Source organism: Rhea americana, unplaced genomic scaffold (assembly GCF_003343005.1).
Source record: "Rhea americana isolate MKP2758 unplaced genomic scaffold, rheAme1 scaffold_220, whole genome shotgun sequence".
Classification (NCBI taxonomy): domain Eukaryota; kingdom Metazoa; phylum Chordata; class Aves; order Rheiformes; family Rheidae; genus Rhea; species Rhea americana.
In genome coordinates, this window is record NW_028186330.1 from 755,972 (window position 1) to 783,587 (window position 27,616).

The 27,616-nt window shown below is 36.9% G+C and overlaps 2 protein-coding genes across 2 annotated transcripts in view; one reads left to right on the top strand and one right to left on the bottom strand.

Moving 5' to 3' along the window:
- Nucleotides 1-480: 480 nt before the first annotated feature.
- On the bottom strand, nucleotides 481-25,945 carry SPMIP7 (sperm microtubule inner protein 7). The gene is given in 10 exon segments (XM_085305475.1): nucleotides 481-604; nucleotides 4,163-4,270; nucleotides 15,790-15,897; nucleotides 16,308-16,349; nucleotides 17,315-17,382; nucleotides 17,874-18,012; nucleotides 18,679-18,755; nucleotides 19,702-19,784; nucleotides 25,431-25,911; nucleotides 25,913-25,945. Coding segments are annotated over 10 exon segments (1,263 nt in total).
- Nucleotides 25,946-26,234: 289 nt separating this feature from the next.
- The window catches only part of ZPBP (zona pellucida binding protein), a 33,662-nt gene continuing 32,280 nt past the window's right edge, over nucleotides 26,235-27,616 (top strand). Inside the window, exon 1 of the mRNA XM_085305454.1 lies at nucleotides 26,235-26,245. Coding sequence (XP_085161580.1) covers nucleotides 26,235-26,245 — 11 coding nt within the window. The remainder of the gene's footprint in view (nucleotides 26,246-27,616) is intronic.

The following is a 27,616-nucleotide window of genomic DNA, read 5'->3' on the forward strand; positions in this document are numbered from 1 at the left end:
ATCCAGCACCGGCAGACTTCAAAATCTCACTCTGTGACACTTAACTGTCTTTGCAAGCCACACAGGACAGCTGATGAGAAGCACTGTTGCTCTGTAATGATTTCTTAGTTAACAATACATTTATGTATGTGCGTGTGGATGTGTTTGCACACGTATATTATATATGTATACGTCAACTGATAGAATTCCTATAGGATCATTTTCTATCATCTTGGTCACCATGACAAATCGGTGCTGAGAGCAAGTTTCTAGCCTTTGACTTAAGACTCCTCTTGTTTTTAATAAGCTTTTAACTATCAGTGCTAGAAAGTCATAAATACAAGAATAATGTAATAAGGATAATGTAATAATCCACCCAGTTCTGTGTTATTTTATTTTTGTTACGCATTTAAAATATCCACACATCTTCACACATTTCCTTCCTCCTCACTCTCAGACWCTGAGGCTCTTAGTTAAACAGGTAAAGAGGTCTGACACTTCTTAAACTTTAATGGTTTGTTGTTGTACCTTGTTGAAAGCATTCTGAGGACTAACTGGAGTAAGCATTTGGGAGAAAGGACCCTGGTGATTATATTGAGATGAGCGTCCATGTTTTGCTATGTATCTGCAGTTAAAAAAAAAAAAAGTAGAAAAAAAAAGACTTTGAAATTATATTATTTTACTGCTAAACATCCACCCTTTCTTCCCCCTCACTGCATTCTTCATAAACAGTTATGCCCATTCTTTATAAAAGCTTTAAATCTTAGTCTTGATATATCTAACAYGCCGAAAGCCAAATCTCTACAACAGCTGTAAGAAAGGTATGTTCTGCTCTCGCCTCCTTCCAACCTTTCTTGGACAAACACACGGTTCCTTCACAATCAACCTGCACACCGTCTGTGGAAAACTGCCATGAGAATGCTGAGTACGTTCAGGCACACAAGGCACCATGGTGCCGGGAGGGCAAACTCTTGTGACACTGGAGGTTTGGCTTTCAGGCCTAGAAAAAACACTTCATCGGCACTATGGTATAAGCAATGCCAGCTCCAGATACCCTGTCCCTGTGGTGCAGAATACTGGGATGAGGGTTAGAAAGTATGTGGCGGGCGGTCTAGGAGGGAGCAAGTTATGCTAGTCTTCTGATATGCTCTTTTAATTTTTACAGGAAGAGGCACTATAAATAATCTTATACCTACAGCCTCAGTGTAGCCCCTCAGCTGCAAAACCACTCATTCAAAGCAGGGCTGACACAGAACTGATCACARTATCTTGTGTTCATTCAGCCTCCAATCAGAATAATTTTCTTTTGTCCTTATGATCCCYCTTGGAATCTCCCAGGTATCTGAAAGTCTCCGCAACAACTTACTGAAAGCGTACCACTTTTGTCGCTAAAATCAAACTAAATTAACCATTGTGAGGCCAGGACATTTTTATACAACTGGTGGTTAAAACAGATTTGCATTTTTTGGGTACTAATGGACAATTCATTTAAAAACAAAACAAAATATAAAACAAAACATAAAACATTCTGTCCTGTGTAAAAGCTAAACAGTACTGCCAGAATGTAATTGCACTAAAGAACTTTGAAATTTTCTGACCTTACCTTGGGATTACCTAGTAATACAAATACAATAAAAATACATCAACAAAGCTTAACTTACAAAAATACTATTCATAGTCAAAGATGAAGAAACCATATGTTTGGTGTTCTAAATCCTATACAATCCTGTTAATTTTAGAGTGCTTATAATAGATATAAAGGATTTTGCTCCACATATTGTTGAAACTCCACGCAATTGAAACACAAGGCAGAAGTGCTTGAGTGCTACCTGGTCTGTKTAATGCTGCTGATACTTTTGACAGGAACATTTATTAGACTATGTCAGCAATAGAGTAGAGATTCCATCTGATATCCATAATTGTCTTCAGAAGACTGGACATATGGGGACAGGTTTAGCTCAGTTGGTTGGTGTATGGTGCTACTAATGYCAAGGTTGTGGGTTCAATCCCCATATGGGGCTATGCTGAGGGTTGGACTAGATGATCTCCAGAGGATCCTTCCAACCTTACCATTCTATGATTCTATGTAACATGTCAAATGAAGCAGCTTTAAAAATACCCACCAGACAGAACCACTTGCTACTTTTTAAGAAATTATTACAATCATAGCTTGAGAATGATCAAAATGGTTCACCATTTTATAAACAATGAGTTTCCCATGTGAAAAGCACGTGCAGGTGAGTTTGAGTAGTCTGACTCCAAATTCAAGGAATAAACTCTGTTCTCTTCACCCTGCTGCTACAGACTAGCTCAATCTGTGACTGTTGAAATAAGCAGGATGCTTTTCATTGATTGGACAAAGGGGAGGAATCRAGTATTAATACCTCTCCTTTACAGGCATCACTAATTACTGTGGAGGGAAATTCCCAGCACCCATAATATTTATACATAGCAGTTTCATAAAGGGCAATGACCCTCAATCCTAATCCAGTGATTACTGTATTATTCCATAAGTAGTSCCAGTGAAAGTAAAATAGGACTGTTACAACCTGAAAATCAGTGGTCCTACTCTCAGGGTATTGCTCAACCAAGAAAAAAGGTGGTAAAATCTGGTCTACAATATTTGGGTGTGATTATACTCTCTACCTATTTCCTATAYATCCTTCTTCAAAACAAGTCAGAGAATTCTGTAGAGGTTCTAGAAAGTCTCCATTAGCACACAACACCCCTCTATTCTTACTATCCACTACAAAATTAAGAAAATTCATCCACTGCAAACTACACCCACACTAATGCTTGTAGAAAGTAAAAGGAAGTAACAGATGTGTTTTCCTTTCTTAGATCACACCTTTTTGCTCTTGATCTTTTATCTGTCTGAAGGCTGCTAGTGATCTCTGCTAAGATACACTTGGTTTTTTTCTTTGTCTGTGACATTTAGATGCAAGTTAGTCTGCATCAGGCTTCTCTGAGTTCAGCTTATCAGCCTATAGTACCTCAAAACCCTGTTGTGTATTTTCATTCCGTGTCACCAGCAAACTACAACTAGAGGTGAAAAACCTCTTTTCTRAGTATAACCACAAGAGAAAAAGAGCAGAGGTAAAAGGATCGTGGATAGCAGATATGGAAGTCAGTGCATTTTGCTCAATGATGAAACACTCTGATAGGGTGAATTCTTTAAAAGCCAGGCAGTTCCCTAAAGTTTCTCAAGTCTTTTCTGTACACCCTTCATTGGTAGCATTGAAAAACAAGWGGGATGCGTTGTGAACAGAATCCTAATGCCAATTAGACAATTTAATGGAAGATAAATGTCTCAGGACATAGTGTCCTAGATCGCTCTGAAAAAAACAAGAAATCAGAATCTAAATAGAAAGTACAAAATCATAAAGGAGAGAGGAGAAACAAGTAGTTGTTAAGCTACTCTCAAGCTACTGGAAGAAAGGCTGGCTTAGAGCTRTGCCCATGTCAGAAGTTCTATGCAGTAACAAAAGAAAAATGTCTTTTCAGCTGTCCCAAAGTGTCCAGTTCTTTTGAAATCAACAGGACACGTAAATACCTTAAAAATGTGACCTGTAGTTTTAACTTCTTCTGTGTAAAAGCATGAGAGAATAATGATCATTAAATCAGTTCCTGAGGTAGCCATAATAGTGATGAGGGGCTATGATTTCCTGCTCACAGGGCCTGCATCAGTGTGCGGGCTCGGCGTGCTTTCCCTTCTCACTGCCTTCTGAGTAAATCCACCTCATTTTAATATCTGTTTTCTATATAGCAACTATTCATTTCACAAGGGTTTGACAACACCATTTTGGAATACCATACAGTTTTCTTTGTTTTAACTTTGGCATACGTGTGTTTCTTTCAAAATACATACGGATCAATCAAAAATAAAAACATGATCACTTAAGCCATGATTTTGCCACGATGGCTAGAGAAGAGATTTATCAAATGTAGAAATAATCTGTATTTTATAAATTATAATTTAATAGGAAGTTCCAGAAAAATCCTAAAATCACAAGCTGATTTACCATGAAGATTATGTGCAGGTATCTAATGCCCAGTGCTCTTTATCTTTTAAGCCAAGAAAATGTCATGCTTAATATTTARTTGTTCTTTTAACTATATAAATGCAATTAGGATTTTCCCTGTAATCTTTCTGAACAAGCTGAGAAATATACCTCATACTTACCCATGCATTCGTGCAATTATTGATGGGGATGTTGAAGGAAGATTAGAATTTGCCGGGTGGGTTGYTGTCCAATGAACCTTGCCAGTGTACCCAGGGATATTTGGAGTGCTAGAGGAAAAAGTTAAAGGGGAGAGAGCAAGAAACAGTATATTAAATGAATACAGACTTGAAATATGACTTACAGATAAGTTATAAAATAGTTAGTGTTTCCATATCCAAGATGGATAGGGAATAGACAGTAAAAAATCATCATAATGTAATGAATTATCCTTAGAACATGTAAATTGGCATAGCTCCTTTTGTATCAGTGAAGCAGCTTTATGATGATTTACCTGATGATCTGACTCAGAATCRTTGGTTAGACATGGCAAAAGTGATGTCCTCAATGACTTTTCATTTCTTTTTCTTTTTTACAAAATGTTTGAGATATTAGAATATCTGTATGATATGCATGATCGAGTGACATTTCATCTCAAAGAAAAAAATGAGGTCACAAAAAACATTCAAGGAAATAGTCTTAAAAAATGTGTTACAGATTTAGTTGATATTTAGGTTCCATATTCAAACAAGGAATTCAGGTAACAGGCTTTAGGCCAAAAGGTTTCTTGTAGCCTAAACACAAGTGGTTTCCCAAATAATTCAAAAATTCTCCAAATTTCACCTAGAATATTTTAGGAATAAATTTACCTGACAAACATACTATCAACACTGCTTAAATGTATCAACTTAAATACTAGTTTGCAGCATTGAACTGAGACAGTATGTGTGCTCCTTTAACCCTGTTGTTAATTCCAAGGCTAAGATTTAATGTGAAATTCAAAAAATAAGTTCCTCAGAGACAGTGAGTAAAAAATTCTACTTATCTGAAGTAACACACTGAAGATTTTACAAGTAGTTGCTGGAAGATGAAGCAGAGATGTAGCAAATTAAAAAAAAAAGATCAAAAGAAAACATAGTAGGATGAATTCAGAGAGAGAATTCATGAAGATTAAAACTAAAACAAACTAAACCTCCAATATGGCAGCTTTTTCCAGCACAAAGGCCTTCAGAGAGCTTCATCAGTACTGCTCTACACTGACAGCTCAAAATAGGACACCACTGAATTATACATACGTCCAGACTGCCCATACACTTGGGGGTAAGTGCTCATGACAAGCTGTTTCATCTATTGAATCAGCTAAGTAGTTGGGATCATGAACCTTGCCTGTGTCACTCTTTCGTGGATTTGCAGACTGCATGAATGATAACAGTGCCCACTTTAAAATCATGTCTCTGAGGCATTTTTGGTTGCCATATACTTTGGGTAAAAATGAACAGTTCCTTTAGTTATAAGAGAGCATAAAGAATTTCAGTACAGCTGAAGAGCTGTTTCTCCACAACTACATCAGCATAGGCTGCAAAAACTGGAGACACATGGGAGGTGTGGTTTATCAGAGAATTCTTTGATCTGTGTACTAGGAAATTTGGCCCTGAAATTCCTCACCAGAGTATTAGAGCTAATGACCAAATGCTGTACCTACCTCTATTATATGTAATCCACAGTTATAAACATAAAGGACTGTAGGTGAACTATTCTTGCCACAGGCACACAAGTAGTATAGTATATGTTGTTGTCCACATACTCATAGCTAGTAGCAGGCTCTTCTAGTTCTTTGTGTTATTTTAGAGTAACCTTGCACTACTCACATATTTACTGAATATTCGTATATTCAATATATACCCATATATTCATACACTGCTGTATTCTCTTGGAGTTTTGTGAGAGCAACAGTTCTGTGGCACTTGGGAAGCTGTTACTCATAGGGAATCCCCAAGTAGTTGGCTGAGCAAGTAACAGATCTTCTCTGTGTCTTAACAGCAACCATGAAGCAGTTACAGGTAGGCCTGAGGATCTGGTGCAGCAAAGGAACATGTTTTCAGAACTGTTGAAAATGGCTTGCAGGCAAAGTTGCCTTTTCATGCAAATATAGACAATTGTCAGGTTAGCTACAGATGAGGTAACTCTATATAAAAATTGCCATTTGCATACACAGAGATTCAACTGAGGCATGCAAACACAAGGACATTGGGTGCATCTGAATATAAGCACATACATTCAGCCAAATCTGAAAATGTGGTATCTCTTTGAAAGAATTAATCAAACTGTGAACAGTTTTACTGCCCTACATACATTTTTCATACATAATAGAGAAATTAATTTCCTCGGAATTGTATGACTGTCTCAGAGAAGAGGAGGAGATCAAAATAATAAACTTCATAATAACTTGCAACATTTCATATACATATTTGGAGTTACCTAACGTAAATGTACAACTGTGGAGATATCCAAATACTGTAAGGCACTGCAAGGCGTCTGATTGATAAAATCTTCTGACCTTTAAAATTTGCAAAACTAGCATCTTGGCACTCCTAGTAATAATTAATTCTTTTTGTTAGTATATTTTTCCTGAAGAGAAAAGCATCAGAAATGACCAAACTTGACCCAGAAAAACAAAAACAAGCTTGAGAGATGGCCCAAGATGCAGATTTGTTCTAGCTTGTCTGTTAAAAAGTATTCATAGAAGTTGGTAACTTCATAACATGTTGAAAGGATGTTGCCCTGAAAGAGAAGAGAGATATGAAGAGAGAAGCTGAAAGTACCAGGATAGTAAGAAAGCTTACATTACACTAAAGCAGCTGCTCTCCTGGGAACCTGCAAAGAAGATGCAAAAATGTGCTGCGGTTATGTATGTGATAAAGCAGAAGAAACTGAGGTTAAAAAAATACCCCTTTGGTTTTTTGTTTTTGGATCATGCTGTCTAGCTCTAGTGTGTTTTCTCTGATGAGCTGCTAAACCAAGTTGTTGCTGCTGAAAAAACAAGCAAGTGCCAGGCTACCACTGGGCAATATACAAAACTCTTCTGTGGTTATAGTTGTCGTCATCAAGCTTTCTTTCTGTAACCAGACATCTCTCTTGTTCATACACTTCCTTGTTATCACTCTAACAGCTCTTAATCCCAACAGTAAGAAACACACAGTGTTAACAGTTGAATCTATGCAAGCTCTGAGATTTCAGGTGGAATGTAGTGATTCTGAGTGCCTCCGTTTTGTTGTGCCTGTTCTTTGCATGTCTCCCTTGGGATGTCTTTGAAGATTTTTATTCCTTGGTAGTGTTTAGAAAAATCAGTGTGGACTTAACCTAGTTGGCCACCTATATGGGCAGTTAGAGCCATATGAGGTGCCTCAGGATACCCAAGACATCCACCTACTACACAGGACCCAAAGGAGAAGCCTACTGTTCTGTAACAGGAGCTGGGAGCAATGCTCTAAGGTTGCTCCTATAGTGTTGGATGCTCAGGTTTCCCACCTAAGTTCCATCTCATAGTCTTCACGGGAGCAAATTCAAGACCCTCCAGATAATTTGTATTTCTTGAAAACCTTGTATCTAGCACTTAAGCTTGAGCGACTTAAGTATGCAAGTTCTTTGTGCAAAAATTCCCTCTAGTGAATGCAACCTTGCAGGCTTGCACTTAAAAAGAGTAAGAGTTCCTAACATCTTACTTGTTCTTAGACACACTATTGTGTATCACCCAAAGAAATAAACTACCAGTCATAAAGCCATCTACTAGTTCTTGTTTGTGTAATTACAAAACAGGCCTCTCACGTCTCACTCACAGTACAGAAGAGACACAACTGGCTTCCACCTCAAATTCCCTTCCAGGTAGACCTGTGTGTCATGTATTTGTGGCTCTTCTTTTGCTCCATGATCCCATGTGCCAAGTAGAATAACATGAAGTTCAAATGCCTCAGACATGATCCTGTGTCAGGAAACACAATCCATAAAATCTCTTGTGTTGGGAAAAAAGTACTTGAGAAACACTGTGAAGTCAAATCAAGATACTCTGTGCAGTGTGAAGAATAGGACCAACAGGATTTTTGAACAAAGTGTTTTGGGCTGTATTTCATACTCTTCTCTCTCGGGCATCAGAGCAGGGTAGGGATATTCCCAAATGGATTTGGAATTTCTAAAAGGTCAAAAACATCAAAATGTAATTCCCCAGAAATATTTTGGACTAGGTTCAATTGGAACATTTTGTTTCTACAATTTTAAACAGCTTTATTTTATTTCTACTTTTTCACTCACTTCTTTACTATAAGTTAATCTTTCTGAAACAAAAAATCAATTCAAGTGATAAAATCTTCATTTGGAAAATGTCAAAGTGGGCTATTTCAGCATCCTCCCCCATGACTCAAACTGGGAAATTACTAAAAACAGATAGATGGCAGACAAGCTGTCAGATTCTGAAGAAAAGATACATTATGGGAAAGCTCTTAGGCAGCCCATGTAAATGACTATTCAATGTGCAAGGCAAAAGAGGGTCTTCACGAGCTAATTGTGGCCTGTGAGGTTTCTGTGGTAACTTGAAGATGATTAAGGGAGGCATACACACAGTCAGTTGGAGGCTGACTGTATACTGAAGAAATATGATTGAAGTCACTACAGATACACTGGTGTGATAGTAGAATTTTGCTCAATGTACTTGGGAAACCAAGAGTAAAGGACAGTTTCAGAGAACATCTTTGTGCAAGAACTGCAGGATTTGAAACATTCAGGACTTTTTCTTCCTGGAAACTGTATGTATAAAGTTACTATTTCAATCAGAAACGCTTGCAGAGATGGATTTTGGTCAGATCCTATTCTCTCTAACATGCCTTGGACAAGTCACTTCAGCCTCTTCATCTCTGGAAAACGAATGTCATAATCTACCTTACCACAGAATTATYGTAAATGGTAAAGAACTAGGTGAGGCTTCACTTTAAGTTAGAATGCATATGTATGTGTACCACTGCCATCTACTGAATATTATGTGAGCTTATGGATTAAGTCTATATTAATGACTGCCAGAGATTTTTATTTAATTCAGGAGGCAGAGCCCTGTACTGTGGAACAAGAAAACATAAACTCTGTCCTAACTGCTCCTGTTAAATTTCAAGAGGTTACAGTAAGCAACAGTGAGAAATCAGGAAGTTGCTGTGCTATAATACAAGAGACATGCAGAAGAGAATACAAGACATCTGTAATTTGATCAGTATGTCCAACTGTGTATGTTGGAATGCATTAAGTGTACTATACTATTACAATACTAAATGTATACACTGAGGGTGTAAGGGAGTTCTAGCAATGCCAAGAAGGAAAGAAAGTTATTTGTGTCTGTCAAACCAAGCATTTACCAGAGCCCTGCCCATGAATGCTACAGAGGAAATCCCCATCACCCGCGTGGGAGGCTTTTTTTTTCCATTGACCCTTAAAACACCTGCAGAGCTAAAATACCACATAGAGCATAACCTTGTTTCAGCAGCTGATTGGGGAAGAGGTCAACTAAAGGAAAAAGCTGGTGGCTAAGAGGTGAAAGAGAATTATTATACAAAATTACACACTGATAAAGATGTTTTAAAAAAAGAGGGCAGCGGGTGGTTGTGTTGGGAATCCATATGATGAAGAAGAAACAGTTTCTGTATGGTTTTCAAAATTATTGGGCTCAAAATGCATTTCTGAATAACAGAGTTTTTTTAAGAGTAGTTGTTAATATCAAGAAAGAATGATTTGGGTCACTACTTATTTTCACAGATTAAAAACAGAGAGTCTCTCAAAAGCACCCACAGAACTTAGCAGMCTGAGCCTTCTTGGAAGCTAGTGCAGCTGGTTTGCAAAGTTTCCTATTCTGGGCAACTTKCCCAAGGGAGCTGAAAATATGTATAATTCAATGTTACCTCAGAATTCTGACTTTCCTCCTCTTCTTTGATATACACTTGGGTTGAAGAAGCAGTACACAGATTTTTAAAAGTTCTCAGTATCTAAAAGCTTTGTTGTGATGCTTGCTAGATTTTTGCAGGAGCTTAGCAATCAGCATTGTACCCAGGATGTGAGTTCTTTGAGAATTCTGGTGTTCAAATGTGGTTGCTGAGCTATTTTTGAAAACTTAGCCCATTGCTCATAACACACTCTTTAGCTCAGTTGCTTCCATATCTGGTATATGGTCAGCTATAAGACATATAAAGCCAGTTCATCTTCAACAGATAAATATCATAATCAGATAATTAATAATAGAATAAGCAAGAAAGAAGCAAAATAATAGGCAAGGAAAACAAAAAACACAAATAATTATTTCAGAATTTTCTAAAATAACAAAGGTCTCGGTTCTACAAAGTATACTAACACATCCTCAATTCCCACCCTTTTCAGGAAATCTTTTAAGCAAATGTGTTCACCTCATTGATTCCAATGGGATTTATACTTCATGGGTGACAAGAAAAGCAAATATAAGGATGGAGTTTAGTAGGTAGACAAGAGGAGACGAGAGGAAGAAAACAAACTAGAAAAAGAAGCCAAGACAAAAAAGATGAATTAAATATACAACAGCAACAAAAAGTGTGCATGGTTGGACGCATGTTGGCCAGTACATTTAACAAAAGTACACAAGCAACATTCAATGAAAATACACAAAAGCAACAAAGTATTCAATTTGGAAGCTGGCTAGTTTATGGCATGAAAAGAAAAGATTCAGGCCTGCAACTCCTGTGCTGTGACAATGTAATCCAGTGGATGGAGCGCTGAGCTGTAAAATGAGATTATGATATGCTTTATATAACATTTTTGGTGAAAAAAATAATATTAGAGTAGAACAGCCTTAAAAATATATTCAGAGTGCTCTTTCACAACTCTCTAATTTTCTGACTGCCTTGTTTTTTTAAAGGCTTATATATCATCCTTGGCAAAGAAATGCTACAGGACTAGCTCTTAGGCATATGTTGCAACATAACCAAGATGAAAGAAGGGAATAAATAAGTTCATTCTAAAGCAAGTATACGCATGAATATACAAACCAAAGATATTTAGAATGATGCCATATTCCAGGGCTGGAACAGAACTCCATAGATTATGTCACCAATCACTTTCTCCTAAGATAGGCTTTAACGAACGCCTGGACAAGAATGAGAGGAACTGAATCAGCATGCAGGATCTTTGGTCAGGTGGGAAGATGAATAGTCTGACTGGAGAAAAGAATTTCCACAGTTCCCTCATGGAAATGCACACTGGCCACATCAGGCAGCTACCAGATCACAAACATAACTGTAATTAATAATAAGTTCAGATCATAAATTTAGCACCTGTAGCTGAGTCACAGCACTTATGGCACAGCTTTCCCACAACCATTCTATGTCTGAGCCTCAGAGGAAAAATGGGAAGTTTACAAGATAGCTTCTATCCCTAAGTTTTCACATCTATCTCACACTAACTTTTAGAACTACAGCCAACAATTTGTGCTAATTTTGGATTTTAAAAGCATCTTTTTTTTTTTTTTTTTTTTTTTACTAAGTTTAAACAAAGCACAAATTCAATAGTCTAAAGTTTAGAGTTAGAGTTTTGTAAATTACAGTTTGGTAAAAAAGGCAGAGGCTGGGACTCAGGATATATGGAGTTTCACTCCTGACTTCAATATAGATTCCCAAGGGTATTTGGTGAGTCATTTAATCCCACTGCATCTGGATTCTCACCTGTAAAACTTCCAAACTACACAGTAAGCACTTCAKCTGGTGTGCTGCACCTTGTTCACTAGGCTGATCTTACATTAGGAGCTTTTAGGCTCCACTGCAGCATAAGTCATGACTTTTATCTTTTTTTTCTAATTCCTTAAAAAAAAAGAAAGAAAGAAAAAGAAAAACAGAAGATGGTTTCCTGTTCTGCCAAAAGGAAGAGAGGGTGGGCACAAGGGTAACATACAAAACATGCCCAGGTTCACCACTCTTCCTGTTTGTCTCTGAAAAGTTATATGACAGATGACTCCTCAGCTAGTTTCAGCTTTGCTAATAATTTGACTGGTAACCACTTTCTTGCTTGGTCYGGGGAAGAAAAGTGTCTCCCTCCAGAGTACTGCCTGAGAGCTGATGGTGCTGCCCAAGTGCTAAAGACAGGAAGTGCAACTAATGATACTCCATGAAAGAGTGAAAGTGACTATCTGCAGAGAGATTTTTACATTTTATAGATTTGCAAAGCATAGTTAGGCTTCTAAATCCAAATGACATCTCTCACTTCTCAAAGATTTTGGTGGGAGTTTAGGAAACTTAATACCTTTGTGGATCTGTCTACAACTACTATCAAACACACAAAGAGAGTGAGAGGAAAAAAAAAGAATCATTTTTATGTCTCCTTTCTAACTTTTTCTTTTCTTTTGCTTAAAATCATAGCAATCTTGATGTCTGACAGGCACAGAGAATAGATATACTTTAATAAGGGTTCAGTAGAATTTTTCAGAGTTCTTTCCGAGATGTTAGGAGTTTCCAAAATGTCAGAATATTTTAGGTCTCAGAGCTCTTGCTCTCCTGGTTGTTAGCAATCAGTGAAACCCATAGTCCCACTCACTAAAAATCAGGAAAAGGACATGGTAAACACTGGAGGAGGTGATATGGAAGCTGGTGCTCAAATACATAAAGCCAYAATGATACTAAACACAGCAACTAGCTCCAGACAAGCTGTTTGTCTGTTTACAGCACTGTGCACATGTTAGCTTCTATCCCTCAAAGCTYTACAGCAACAGCAGTATGACATGGCAGAACTAAGGCTTAACAGCTCTGCTAACTTCCCTACAAACTCAGAAATCTCTGTTGTATACTATACATACATAGGAGAAATCTCCTATGTATGCTTTATTTTTTAAAGTGGATTTCTCAAAAAYCTCTTTCTAATATTTTTGCTCTAATTTAAGCAGAAGTTAGATGAAAMCTGTGAGAACTCAGACGACCTGTGTTACACAGGATGTAACATCAAACAGAATGGTGCATAATATACATAAAAGCTTAGTATYAATAGGTTTAATTGCAGTAATATGGGTCAAAGACAATCATTTTACRATGCACAGCACCTTACTTTGCCTGTCAATCTAATTCTGTAATGAATAGGGCTGTTTGAAGAGTGATGCGCTGTTCCCCACAAGTGTGGCAGCATATGTAAAAAGATATCCTTTCTCCCCAAAACTAGCAACAGAAACAGAAGTGGATAGACCTAAGCTGTAGCTCAGAAATTCTAGCCACCTCCATGCCAGCTCCTAGCAACTGGAAATGTTTAGCACATACTCTGCCATATGTGAGCAAGGCCCAGCATCCTGCACTTTGTTCAGAACAGAGAGGGAAATATTTTTACAGCTTCTCCCCCCTTGCTTCCCCCAGCAAAATATCTCTTCTGTAGTTTCCTCACAAATGTGGACTTCCCAAGAGCACTGAAAACAGAATGGAAAGGTCTATGMAAAGAGAAAAATCTGATAATCTGATAAGGTGAATAAAACAGGCTCTTGCCTCTTTTGTTTTACCACTTTCAGACATGCTCTCCAAAGCTTGAAAATAAATGCTTCTTAGCATCTCAACCTGCTAATGACAACTTTAGGAAGTCTTAGAGGCTTAAAATGTTGACCTTTGAATTTTGAAGTTTATGATCTAAGTAGAAGTAATGGCATTCAAGGAACTTTTGCAAACTCAAAGGACATCTAGTGGCTAAAGTTAAAAATCACATTTTCAGCATTACAGTATTCAAGCTGTATTATCCCACTGAAGAATGGCATTTTCTTTTTGACTCAACATGCTTATTCATTAATACTAAAGCACAAGATGTGCCTCAACTATGAGAGTATGTCATACTTTGTAAACATGAACAGTCTTCTGGAAGTAAGGACTCTTCAGAATGGCATTAGTAGAAATTACTGGGTCCAAGGCTGTTAAGCCTTGAATATAATATAATTGAAAGGTATAAGCTAATTTATGATTCAATCTTTTTTAAGGCAACTGCACACCAAAAGACAGAAGCTGTTCTTTCAATAAGGTAAAGCTCTGAATCAGTGATACTTAGAAAAGTTGAAAAGTTACTTGCTCTGAATTTGGCAAGGAATTTGTAAGCGGATGATATTGTTTAAAAGTGTTAGATATAGCTTGACTATATTAATGGTGCTTTATGCATGTCACATGAAAATACTGATACCCAACCATGTAGCTTGCTTTTGCAGAATGATGCAGCACACAAGTTGCTAAACTATTCTCCAAAGTTATTCCATTCTTACATTAATTTTATCCCATTATGCTTATTGTCAGTATGTTCTTTTTTAAACTAACAAGCTTAATCTTTAACAGTTTACTATATAAAATAATAAAAACAAACATCCAGATTTACTATTACTACTCTCAAATTTTCTGCGTATTATGCATATCCCTGTCMAAAATTAAATTTCATCAAGGGAATGCATAGTTGGGTATTTTTAACAGACATTGTTTTCAAAAGTGGTGAACACTCACTTAATTCAATCCCTGAGAACATCAGTAAAGAATTTAAGTGCAGCTGTCATCCCCAGAACTTCCACCAAGCCTACACCAGCGACATTCAGAGGTAAATCTTCTATTCCTGCTGCTGGGCATTTATAGAAATGCCYGTTAGACAATTTCAACCTTATTAAGAAACACAAATCAGATGTTTTGGGGTATGATCTAGCAGATGTGCTCAGATTAGCTTCCCACACAACTGTTTTAGAGTGGAAAAAGTGCAAAGTGCCTGCTCAATCTTTAAACCTTGTTTGTGCAATTAGACTAGAAAGGTTAATAGCAGAAAGGAGAATATACTCTGATTTCTGTTTCCCAGCCTAAGTCAGAGCTTGTTGATCATGAAGAATTCATTACACAAAGATGACAGTGTATTCCACTGGCGCTATCACAGAGAGACTATACTTCCCAGGATGTGCATGCTCAGGGTAGCTTCTGGTCTGACAGTCAATTATTGTTGGTCTACTATGTCCATTCAGTACTAGATGGATGTCCAGGTCACTTGGATCATAGTGAAACTCTAGGATCCTGAAACACCATCCTCAGTATCTACAAAATGGTGCTTAGAGAAGGATATAYGAACATATAAGTTTCATTTAGATTACTGCCAGCCTGTTCCTCTGACAAAGGTATTTCCTGGAAAGCCATTTTGCAAAATGTCAGGTAAGTTTTGTGAATTAAAAGGGAGGGAGAGAGAAAAAAGAAATCTGAGAAAGTTTTGAATTTCTGAAAAATGAAAGAAAAAACTAATCATAATTTCTAATTGAAAAACACAGTGCATAGTGTTAGGAGCATAATTTCCCTGAAGCTGTAACACTGATGTGTTACAGACACATCTACATTGTATTGCAAGCTCATACTTAGCCAGAACAGGCTGCATGTTGGTTTATCGTAACACAAATAGATGGATAAAATCTATTATATTGTCATCTCAGTAGAGATCTCTCTGTTCATTTTGTATTATCAACTAGCTTGACTAATTTTGTACATCTAGGCAGAATGGTCCCTTAGATCTATATAGACCTACACTAACCGCTGTAGGCAGTGACCACTGTAAGCCATTTATTGTTTAYTCAGTTATTGAAAAGCAGGACTCTTCATGTTCAATCTTTGGAGGACCTGAAGACCTGCTGTGCTTCTTTTGTTAACAGAACTTCATTCAAGTTACTCAAAAGAACAAGGAGCATTCCTCCTGACTTTTTAATGTGGCACAAGACCAGATACTAAGGGCTTTTTTCCTGTTTCACAAGTAACTATAACTCAAAATCATACTAATAAAGAAAACATACTGTGCAGAGCTTGTGTAACGAGGCTTTGAAGTTCGCACATGAGCAAGTGTGAGTAAGTCCACGTTGGCATTGTCAACATCTTCAAAATTTACTGCACCAATACAGCCACTGTTTGGATAGAAAGGAAATCAAATACATACATTATTCATAACACAGCTGGTGAAGGCAGCTGAACCACATACTGCGTGCTCCAAAATTCTAGTTATTTATTAAAATGGTCCACAAGAAAAAACATGGAGATGAACTGCCCTGCTAGCCTGCCATGTCCCAAGATGAAAACAAACACCTGCTGAACTTGCAGCCCATAACAAATGGCATCTCTAGTACATATGAGCAGAAAGCAGTTATCCACAAGCAGAGGAGACTCAAAACTCCCCCTCCCTTAGCACCAGAAAAGACCTTAAGAATAGATCCTAAAGTCCATGTACAACTCATGCTATAGAAAATGGGACAGATGGGCTGCTTGGGCTAAATCAAAAATGTAGAATGTACAAAAGACCCAAGGAGATTGTACTCACGTATAGGAAGGGATATGACAGGTTCGAGAGCTTGGGCTTACGCTGTTGAAGACAAAATAAATCAATCACCTTTTTTTGCCAGACAGAATATTCTGATGGAATATTTATGAGGTCCCAAAAGAGAGGTGGTGAAAAAGCCAAAGTTTTGCTCTTGGAATGATGAATGCTCATTTGAATTGTGGTAGAAGACCGTGATAAATGATTAGGTTGGCATACATGCTAAATGACCCAGTTCAGTAGGTAGTCTCACCTTTTAACCCCCATCCCCAGGTACTGGGCTTCAGTCAATTTCCTAGGTTTGTTTAAGAAAGTTTCTTTGAAAACGCACTTTTCTTCTTACAGGACTTCTCACACATAGGTTTGGGGAATATTGGAAAATTTAACATTGCGCTTGAATTTCCTTCTTGCTCTGTCCGAAAGAGTAACATYCAAGAAATGGTACGGATAGTATGCTCTATCTCCCTGCCACCCTGCTCAGACGCTTGCCTCTCCCATTGCTTGCTGTTTCTGTCCAGCAGTGCACCGTCCTATTGAGTTTACCCAAGCAAACCTGCTGGTTCGCAATCTGGAAAGCAGGCAMGTTCTGGTTCTCCTGCCCCTTCTTTGACGCCACTTTCCTTCCCCATCTCTACTTGGCTCACTAACACAGCCCTTCAGAACTTCTTCTGTCACYCTTTACTGGGCTCTAATGCATCTAAAATGCCTTCTGAGACAATTTTGGATTCCACAGAGAGCAGAAAAGGCCTGGAGTTTGTAAATGTTATTGAGGTGTACAGGAGGTATGCAGTCATGACATAATAATTAACCTTACAGAATTCTTCTAATTCGTCTCCCACAGGAAAAACATGATGGAAAATCATTTTCATACAGTCATTGACTGAATATCTTAACTTCTCTAATTATATAGAGTGCTGCTGAGGTTACTCTTCTGATGAGAAGAACTATACACAGACTTCATGAAGGAAATACTTAGAGGTCACTGATATTCACAAAAAAATGAAACTCACAAATCAACAGGTCTCTGTGGAGAGGTAARAGATCTTGTCTGAAATCTGTCCCAGAGGCCTCCAACAACCTAAAATCGTAATCAGATGTTTCTTGTAAGGCAATACCATCTAATTAATCTGGCTTAATAGATTTTCTTGTGGCAGCCCTCCAGTGAGATTAAACTCATAGGGGAAGGATCATCTATGTAGATCCAATGCAGGACTGAATTTTAGCTTAGTAAAAATAATTGTTATAATTACTGCAAATAAACCAACTCAGTATTATATTTGTTATGTTACAGCATCACTCATATGAATCAAATTTTCACCAATATGCTTGTCCTCTCTTCTAGTATTGTGCATGTCATATTATTCTATACCAATTTACAGGGGGAAAAGGGAAAAAAATATTCAGCCATTGAGGCTGAATTACTGGAGCATTCTGTTGACTTTAAGTGCTTACTTGGGACTGTTTTTCTTTGAAATCATCTCTGTGGCTTTGCGTGTATGACCGACACAAAATTTAGTCCACACTTCATTAGCAAAATTTATAAACAGTTTASAAGAAGTGTTCACTGACTTGGCTTATTTCAGATTCAGGATTGTATCTCTTTCTTGTGAAATACTGGGAAACAGGATCAGCCATCACTTCTACTGTTGATGCTGGTGGCTGGATTTTGGAAGGTAAAATATTATCCCAAGGAACTTCTTCATAAGCTCTAGATCAACAATAAGAAATAAGAGAAAAATTTTCCAATATAATAATTACTGAGTGTCAACTGTAGCTAGACAGTATAAATTCAGTGACAAAGAAAGATGTGGAAAAAAGTAAAAAGAGTAAAGGTGAATATTTTCTAGTTTAAAGGAAAGTGAAAAGTCTGGAACTGTATATTGCTTGCTGGGGAACAAGTAGCTATGGTACAGTTTCACAGGCTTATGTAAGACATCACTCCATAATTGGAAGAAGTAGTTTATCTTCCAATAAGCTTATTGCGATGATGGGATTTATTTCGTCTAGGCTTGAACAAACAGTTAAATGAGATAAGACTTTTCTAAATAGAGATTAGATACCAGTCATACCAAGCCTATGACAGGTGCTGAAGACAGATGAACTGAATCTCCTTCTAGAAACCCCAGTCTCTCTCCACTGCTTATAGAGGAAGTAGAGATGATTTACACAGACTGGACACAAACTTTTAGATAACTAAAGTTAATGAGATGAATCCCAGGCTAAACAATTGGTGTACAATACCAAATGTTCAGAATGGTAGAAAAATAGATTGCATTCTTACATGCACAGCTACCTAAAGATGCATAATAGTGAACAATGATGAAAAGATGAAGTARAACACAGATGAAAACTGTTAAAAGAAATGGTCTCTCACTTTTGAGTACTTGACGTGTAGACATARTTTCTTGCTTTTTCTTCTCTCCAGCTTGCAGAAGAAGGACTGTTTGATTTCTAAAGGAAATCAAATAGATAGCAGAGAACATTGCTATCAACATATATTATACTATGATTGCTTGTTTAAAAGGTGAACTGAATGTATCTGTGTTTTCCTAGTTTAGAATCTTCTTTTGCATCCAAATGTCAAATATGTTCTTCACTAACCAACCCTGGAGATCAAGTGTGGATCTATCTCTGGAGATTTTACTTGGGAAGTAAAATGTAATATACTGAATACAAGTTTAAAAACTGTAGTACAATGTCTTTGCTGCTCTACTCTTCTGGCATGTAAGTTCCCATTTGTTGTGCAACATATAAAATGGCATAGCAGACATGCACTTTGCASTCCCCCAGAGTTGCCTGATGTTTGCTGCTATTCAGGTGGTCCAACTTAAAGAACTCCAAGTACTAGGAATAATAGTTTTGGTGTAGAAGGATGCAGTATACCATTACATTCCCACTATTGAAAAGACTTCATTGGACTTGTGCTATGGAAGCACAGATACCTTTTTATTTACTAATTTATTTGRGACTTGCCCCAAATAAGGCAGTGTCTAAATATTAAATATATGAGTATACCGAATATGGGCTTGCCTAAATATTAAAATAGTAATATAACTTCAATTATACTTTCAGAATTATTGTATATTTCTATTTGTATTTTTCTCTGTCTCCTGTTACACCTAAATGAAATTGATAGTATCAGTCTTACATTATAGTCTAAATAGACAAGGTAACTAGAAAAAAACTGTCACCATTAAAAACTGATCATATGAATAGTTATCTTATACCTATCTGAAATACAGTACTTATTTCACTTTATCTGATTGAAGATGTGACATAGTCCAAGATTTCACTACACTACAGTAATCACTGGCAAAAATACAAGTTAAATGGAAAGCAGACTGGATGTGACATGATTTAAATGTTTTGCATCATCACAAGAGCACCAGACCCTTACCTTGAGATTGGGATTCACATGAAATGCAAAAACATGTTTTTGGTCAGGTAGAGTAGGAGCAACTTTCACCAGAGTTCTCCAACCTGAAAGAAAGGGTTTCCTATTTGTTGTTKTTTTCATCTAGTTTAAATCTTTATTGTTTTGAACTAGATGAAAACAACTCAGGGCTTCCCATAAAAATCCTACAAATTTTCACAAAAATACATTAAATTACATTGAAGATGAAAGTAAGAGATAAATAACATCACAGCATATATAGCTACGATTTAGTCAACTTCACATAGTGTCATGTCAGCCAGTACACACATGCTGGTAACCAAGTTAGCTGCTGCGAAATAGAAGGATGGTATAATGCCTGAATATTGTCTCTCTCGAAAGGACCATTAATTTAATCCTTTCTTCTCACCAAACCCGAATCTTCAAAAAACTTGCAGGCATATAGTTCATCTTTGAGCCGTTTATAACCCTGTCAAATTTGGCAAAAATTAGCCAGTGAGGTCAAAAGTTATTAGGGGACCAACAGACATGAACAGGATAAATGAAAACAAGTTGTTCCTTTAGAGAATGAGGATAAGGAACATGAAGCAATCCTGTAAGTAAGGTAAGGGATATGTATAAGAGCATCATCTAAAAAGCTGTGTCATTAAGTAGCATAATGCTTTTGGTGACTTTGGGAAAGGTGCATTTATAAATAGCAGTTATATATTGTTGATATAGCAAAAAAGGATAGGCAGACATATAGCCATGCCAACTCTCTGTGGACACTGAGAAGTGTTATTTAGTATCCAGAATGTACTACTCAAGTAGTTTTCAACCTTCTTTTTACTTCCAGGCTTCCTAACAAATTTCCAATTCATATGAAGACCTCTATTTAGCAACTTAGAGCAAATTCATAATAAGGTTGTTTTTCCTGATTATTTGTGAAAATTTTAGGTATGCTTTGGAGAAAATAGTTCAAAGACTAAAACTTGAAAACCAYTGTGCAGAATGCAAGGTTAGTTCTTGTCTCAGATAACTAATCATTCAGACAAAGTTTAGAAGAAAATTACAGTTTTTGGTACAAGATACTAAGATTATTAGTATCGTAATGCTATATGTAGATATTGAAATAGCATGACCTGTTTTATAAAAGGGCTTCATGTGCAGTGTGATATAACTTTAAGTTGATCCTTTTGTGAACCTTGCAAAGAATATACGGAACTTCATGCTATGAAGAATTTTCAAACTAAATCACTGTCTAATTAAAGTATTTCCTTTGGAAAATATCTTATAAGTAGGCACTGACCTTCAGAAAACATGCTGGCTGCATCTTCATTGTCTCATCCTGATATAAACTCTAAATGCTGTCTGGAAATAYGTAAGACTTGTACTTATGTAGGAATGTTTCTATTGAGTTTTATTTCTGAAATTTCTTTCTGTTATTAGGGAAATTTATTTCTGTCCAGTTCTGGGCTCCCTAGTACAAGAGAGACATGGAGCTCCTGGAGAGGGTCCAGCATAGGGCTACAAAGATGATTAGAGCACTGGAGCATTTTCCCTATGAGGAACGGCTGCGAGAGCTGGGCCTGTTTAGCCTGGAGAAGAGAAGACTGAGGGGGGATCTTGTCAATGTGTATAAGTATCTGAAGGGAGCAAGGGGACAGGGACAGGGACAAACTCTTTTTCAGTGGTGCCCAGTGACAGAATAAGAGGCAATGGGCACAAACTGAAACACAGGAAATTCTGCCTGAACGTGAGGAGGAATTTTTGCTGTGAGAGTGACAGAGCACTGGACCAGGTTGCCCACAGAGGTTGTGGAATCTCCTTCTCTGGAGATATTCAAGGCCTGCCTGGATGCATCCCTGTCTAACATGCTGTAGGTGACCCTGCTTGAGCAGGGGCGGTTGGACTAGATGATCTCCAGAGGTCCCTTCCAACCTCAACCATTCTGTGATTCTGTGTGATTCTGTGAAATGTTGTAATTGCTTAACAGTTAYATATATATTAGTGCTCTCTACAGTAAAGAGGAAAATATGCTCCTATATTTGCATATGTCCTAGTAGATACATTAAAATACTGTTCCTCTGCTTTATTTATTAAAGGGGCAAAGGTTGCAACTGTTATTCCTTGTGCTGTATGTGTAAAATACTCATGTCAGCTACACTGTCCTTAGGAGGACATGTATATAATTTTACATTTGCTCTCATAATTGTACATATGAATTTCTAGAGACCTCTGCTCTTCCACTGTATGTTGTAATTTGCTATCTTGACACTACTGTCCTGCTGAGATGATTAACCTTCTAACATTTATTTCTCCTTTTGCTTTCAGTGGAGGAAGTCAGCATAAAAATTGTAGTAATCCTTTCCTTTAAGTTAACTTTCTGGAGGTTTCAATGCCCCTAGTGACTTGCTCAGTCCACAAAATTGAAAATAGTGTGGTCTGTTCAAGTTGGGAACTCAGTGGCTTTGTCACTTTTAGCTACTAAAAGCTTAATGATACTCTCAGATCCAGTTTTATTATTATTTATTATTTAAGCTAGTCTCCTAATCTGACAAAGCAGGATTCAATGATGGATAATGAATTTTGGGATTCATCATTTTTTTCTTTTGAATTCTGAGCCAGAGACTGAAGTTGTACTCATTCAGACTTTTAAGCTGTTTCTCAGAAATCATTAAAGTCAGATGTCTTTTTATTTTTAAAGTGAAAATTGAGATTCTCAATATCACCACATAAAAACATATGCACRGAGGCTTCACAAAAATGAGCAGTCTCACAATCTTCTCTGCGTCTCATTATCACCTGAAAAGCGTGCACTATTTTTGACCTTTTGTCTTTTAAAATCAGTAGGAATACTAGGTCCAGCAGGAGATGGTAATACAAATTGAAGGGTTTAGAGATATCTCTTCTAGATGCTTATGCTTCAGTTCTTTGGTAAATTATTCTGCTTCCATATATATGGGAAGAATAAATATAATCCATCAACAATATTACTTTTTTCTCTTTTCTCTTACTCCTTTTAAAGAAATTAAAGCTACAAACCACCCAATGAAAACTGAATTTACATAAGCATAAAAACAATAGTTTTGAAATATTTTCTAATATATTGGAAAGATATGCATGACAAAAGAAGCAACAGAGAAAGAACTAAGCTGTTAAATAAGCAAAGATTTCTCTGCTAGTGAAAAACTAATGCAGAGTGAAATACATGATTGTRTAGACCATAAGCAATCAAATCCTTAGTGAAACCATATTTGTGTTTTATGTAATGGCACTCAGCTCCCAAGAGATTATTTTGGGTTTTTATGTATTATTTTCTGGATGAGCTACCGGCTCATTAGGCAGTACGCTATGAACATTTCATTGTGTGATGGATAATTATTTAATAGCACTTTTTACCACTGACAGGTATTCTTTATCCTACTGTAGGACATTTTTTCATTCTTAGTTAACTTTGTTTATATGCTGCTACGGTTACAAGTTAAACATATTATGACTCTCCTTGAATTACTATTTTTATAATTAAGTTGTACATTTTTTTCCTCTTGCTTTATATGTTGTTGCCTCTGACTAACCTTTCTTTTCTTCTTCTTCTTCTTTTTTTTTTTTTTTTTTTTTTTTTTTTTTTCTGAGGGCAGGTAAAAGCTTTTAGCCCACTAAGCACCTATGTTACAAACTGGGCAGCACCACCATTGACTTCAGTTACTTAGGAATGTCATGTGAAAGGAGATCCTGAAATCCTATTTTGATATGCCTCACACTCAATGAGCAGCTTAATCCTGGATGATCATAAGATCTCCTGTATGTTGCAGATGTTTTATACACCTCATCTCATCCGTCTAAAAAGCTGCTTCTCTTTTTTTTCATTCATCCTYGACACAGTGGAGAAAGAGACTGTAGATTTTGCTTGCAATATGCATGACTGATCTCTTTCAGCAGAACTTCCCCAAACAGCTTAGCTGTGGAATGTTTCAGGAYTGATATCTAGAAAGATTAACAATTTTCATTGCATCACATGCTTGTGGGTTGGGAGCTGGGTTCTGAATTGTATTGCTGAAATCTGGAATTTGTTTATGCAGTCTTGTTAAAAACAGCAGCTTAAAACTCAAGCATTTTTTGGAACCAAGTGTACACATTTGTATTTAATAYCACAGCACCACAGGAAAACATGTAAATGAAAACTAGGTTTGGAAAAACATTTGCAGAGTTTATCTTAGGGAACCGATGCTGGATTAAATCCGTTTCCAGGTTTTGTTCTGGAGTTGAGTTTGACTTTTGCCCACAACTTCAGTGGAGTTGTATTTCACTCTCATMGTGAACTTTACCCCCTGGAAAATCAACAGAAAGTCACCAGAGAGCTTGTAACTGCTGTCTCCATTTTGGACCACTTCCTTGACTGTAATTGGATTGCTGACTTGGCCATACTCAGTTTTAGATTTTATCTGTGTTCATTTCAATAGTATCTCCATCTGCCACAGCTTGTGTGTTGGAAAAATTAACTGTCCAATAGAATCACATACCTCAGACCTTCCTTCCCCTTCACTTTTCCAGAGGCTTGCAAAAAAAACAGCTGGCTATCTCTGCTTGATGCCTGAGGTCTAATTTCATAAAGAAATCACAGTAACTGACAAATAAAAGCACACTGATATGGGATGAAGAAGAAGAAAGAGGGAAATTAATAGATTTTCTGTTTTTTATCCTTTATGGTTGCTTAGGTTCTTTTCTTGTTAACAAGCTTGAAGTGATTAGAAGGGAAAAGTTCTAACCAAAACCACTGCCTGAATTTATAGCACTTAGAAATGTAATGGTGACAATAATATGAATAAACTACAGTTAACTGTGCTAACTGGTAAGTATTATCTTTGTATAGTAAAATTAAGTAAGGAGCTTATTTATATTTCTTTATACATATACTAGGTAAAAACATTCCTATCTCTGAGACTTTAGAATGTTACCTGATCTCCCATAAAATTTTGTTCTAGCCATAAAGAGCATTTCTCGATGAAAATTGTTCGAATCTGCTTAATCTTTAGAAAAGTGCATACTGCTCACTACTGATAATGTATGTCTTTAGAAGCTCTGGATAGATAGTTCTACTTTCAGATTTTTCATTGGACTATGGTTTTAAATATTAACCATGATCCTAAATTTGTTTCACACTAAAAACAGTGAGAGTTTCCACTCCAATGTTGCAACTAACATGAAATGATCAGGCCCAATTCTAGGTATAACACTGTGACATAAACTAAAAAGGTAATGTGTACTTTGAGCAAGATATGACGGCAGCTCTAAAAGATGTCTGTTCTCTYATCAGCTAGATATTGGAATAGGTCTTAAATATGAGAATTGTATTGCTATTTGTCAGGAAATACTAAAAGATACAGAAAAATTCAGGGGATTCCCTGACTCKTTGGAATAATAGCTTATTTCAGTTCACATTAAAACAGGTGTTCATTATAGATCCTATATATAACATCTTGATTTACATAAATAGATTTTTCTGAAACATTACTTAGTTTCAAAGATGTGCTTTTCTGGAAATGCTCATAAGAATTTGCTGACTGGTTCCTCTTTGTTACAGCAGGGATATTGAATCATAAAAATGCTCTGTTACAATATGTTGCAAATATATTTTAAAAGGTTGTTCTTTCAGAAACTTGGGGAATGGTGTTCAGAAAATAATTTTTATTTATTTGTTAAGCATCGTGAATTTTTTTGTGATTAAAAATAAAATCAGTAACTTGCTTTACCTCCAAGTCGTGCCCTGATAGAAGCAGCTGTCACAGCCCTGGAGTTCCATCTTCTGTCCTGGCTGGTTTCCTCCAGAAAAATCATCTGCCTCCTGTGGGCAACCTGACCTCTCTTTCCTGAGATGGGGACCCGCTGGTGAGGTTTCACATCACTGTAGTCCACCAGGGATTCAATAGCTCTTCCAGTGTTGGGCTGCAGTTCAGCATCAGCTCCTGGACTCACAAAACCTGAGCAAGGATCTACTAAAGACATATCATCCCGGTGTGGGAATAAAGGGTAATTCGGCTCTCCTGGAGAGGTGTATGGATTGAATTTAAGAAACGAATTACTGTCTTTCTCTTCAAAGCTGGTGAAATCATGTCTGTCCTCAGGACCTCTCACAAAAGGCATGCACATCTTCTTTAACAGATTTCGATACTGCTGGCGATCCATCTTGTAAAGTGGTTCAGCTGACACAGGAGACTTTGTAAATGGCACCTTACTGCCTTTCAGCTCCATGGGAAACCATGGTCATTCTTCTCTATCGTTCTCATGTGGCAGCAAACTTAAAAGACTGCACTCCCATTTCTTAATTTTCTGAAGTCCTATCTAATAAACCACAGCAGAACTAGAGGTCATYCTCTAGAAGATCAGTGCAAAGGAACCATAAAGAGCAAGGCAGTTTAAACAGTGACTTCTCTGCTGAAAAGAGATTTATCAAGTAGGGTACAAAAAAGAATGAAGCTGTCAAATGAACAGAATCTTTTTGTTGCTTGGTAACAAGGGAAAAAAACCTCACAATGAGATGTTTCATAGCGTGAAACATGGTTCATGGGTACCATACTATTCTAGTCCTTCAAGGGAACACAGTTAGCAACTTGAAATGACACTACAACGGCTTATTCATCTATAAGAGGCAAAATTAAGAAGCTTTTAATTTTTCCAAGAATGATACAGTATCTTAATTGCACCATTTTAAAATAAGCTAATTTATTCATATTTAGACAAGTATGAATTGCATTGAAACACATATTTAACCCCAAAGTATTTATCAAATACAATGGCACATAAATGCAAATACAGAAGAATTACAATTACTACCTGGAGTAAGTAAATCACATTTACACACATGACTTCACAACTTCCCATGCTGCTTAATTTCCTCCAGAGTTTTATCATTTGTTCTATCAGGTTGGCAAATCCATTAGACGCTCAAGCAAGAATACGCAGCACTCATTTCCTAATCCCAGGTTTGTTATTAAGAAATCTAAACAAAAGTGGACAAATTTCAGAGGTTGTCTCTGCACGACTTCAGTGCCACCTGCAAACATTTGGCACTTGGAAAAAATTAGGTTTATTTGGACAGTTCAATCCAGACTATGGGGCCTTCCTTTGCTTTATGGGCATGTTAGGATAAATTAGAGGCACAGACTTCATCTTTCTCTCACTTACATTAGTCTCGCATGGATGTAACTTCACTAAATTCCTAACTCGATCAACGTAACATCAGAAATGGGCCTAACATTTACTACAGTATAGATTTATAGAAATAACAAATTGTGCCCCATAATCTAGAATTCACGGTGGTTTCCCTTTGGAGTAGTTTGCTGATGAAGAAAAAAAAAACAGAACCAAAAAAAACCTTCAAAAACAAAGCTTCCTTTATTACTAAAACAGTTTTCTTTACATAGGTCACAAGAACTAAAATGGGTGGAAAGGCACAGCTGACAATATGCAGTACCAGCATCATGTGGCTAAGCCAGCAATATGAAAACACATCTTGTGTTTACTTTCTATCACGGTTCTGTTTTCAAGTTAGTGAAAAAATACTTAACAAATTTGACTTTTGCTTGTAACAAGCCTTCAAAATGCCACACGGGAGTCTAAATTCACTTAGACTGTTATCTCCATACCAAATATATCCAGTTTATACATTAGAAATAGCAYCTAGTGTTGCAAATCAACCGTTTCCCTCACTGCTTGCTTACTCCTGGAAAGCTTTAGAAAGTGAAGGCTGGAGAGGCTAAGACATGGGACCCAGCTAAGGCACAAGATGGAACAGCATCCAAGGATTATTCATGTTTTGTTGCATTGATTTTGTAGAGTGAAATATAATTAAAAGTTCATCCTGGATTTTGGAGACAGAAATTCTTTCTAGATTATCCTGGGGAGCAAATTGGCCAAATAAAGTTTTTTTATTTCTACA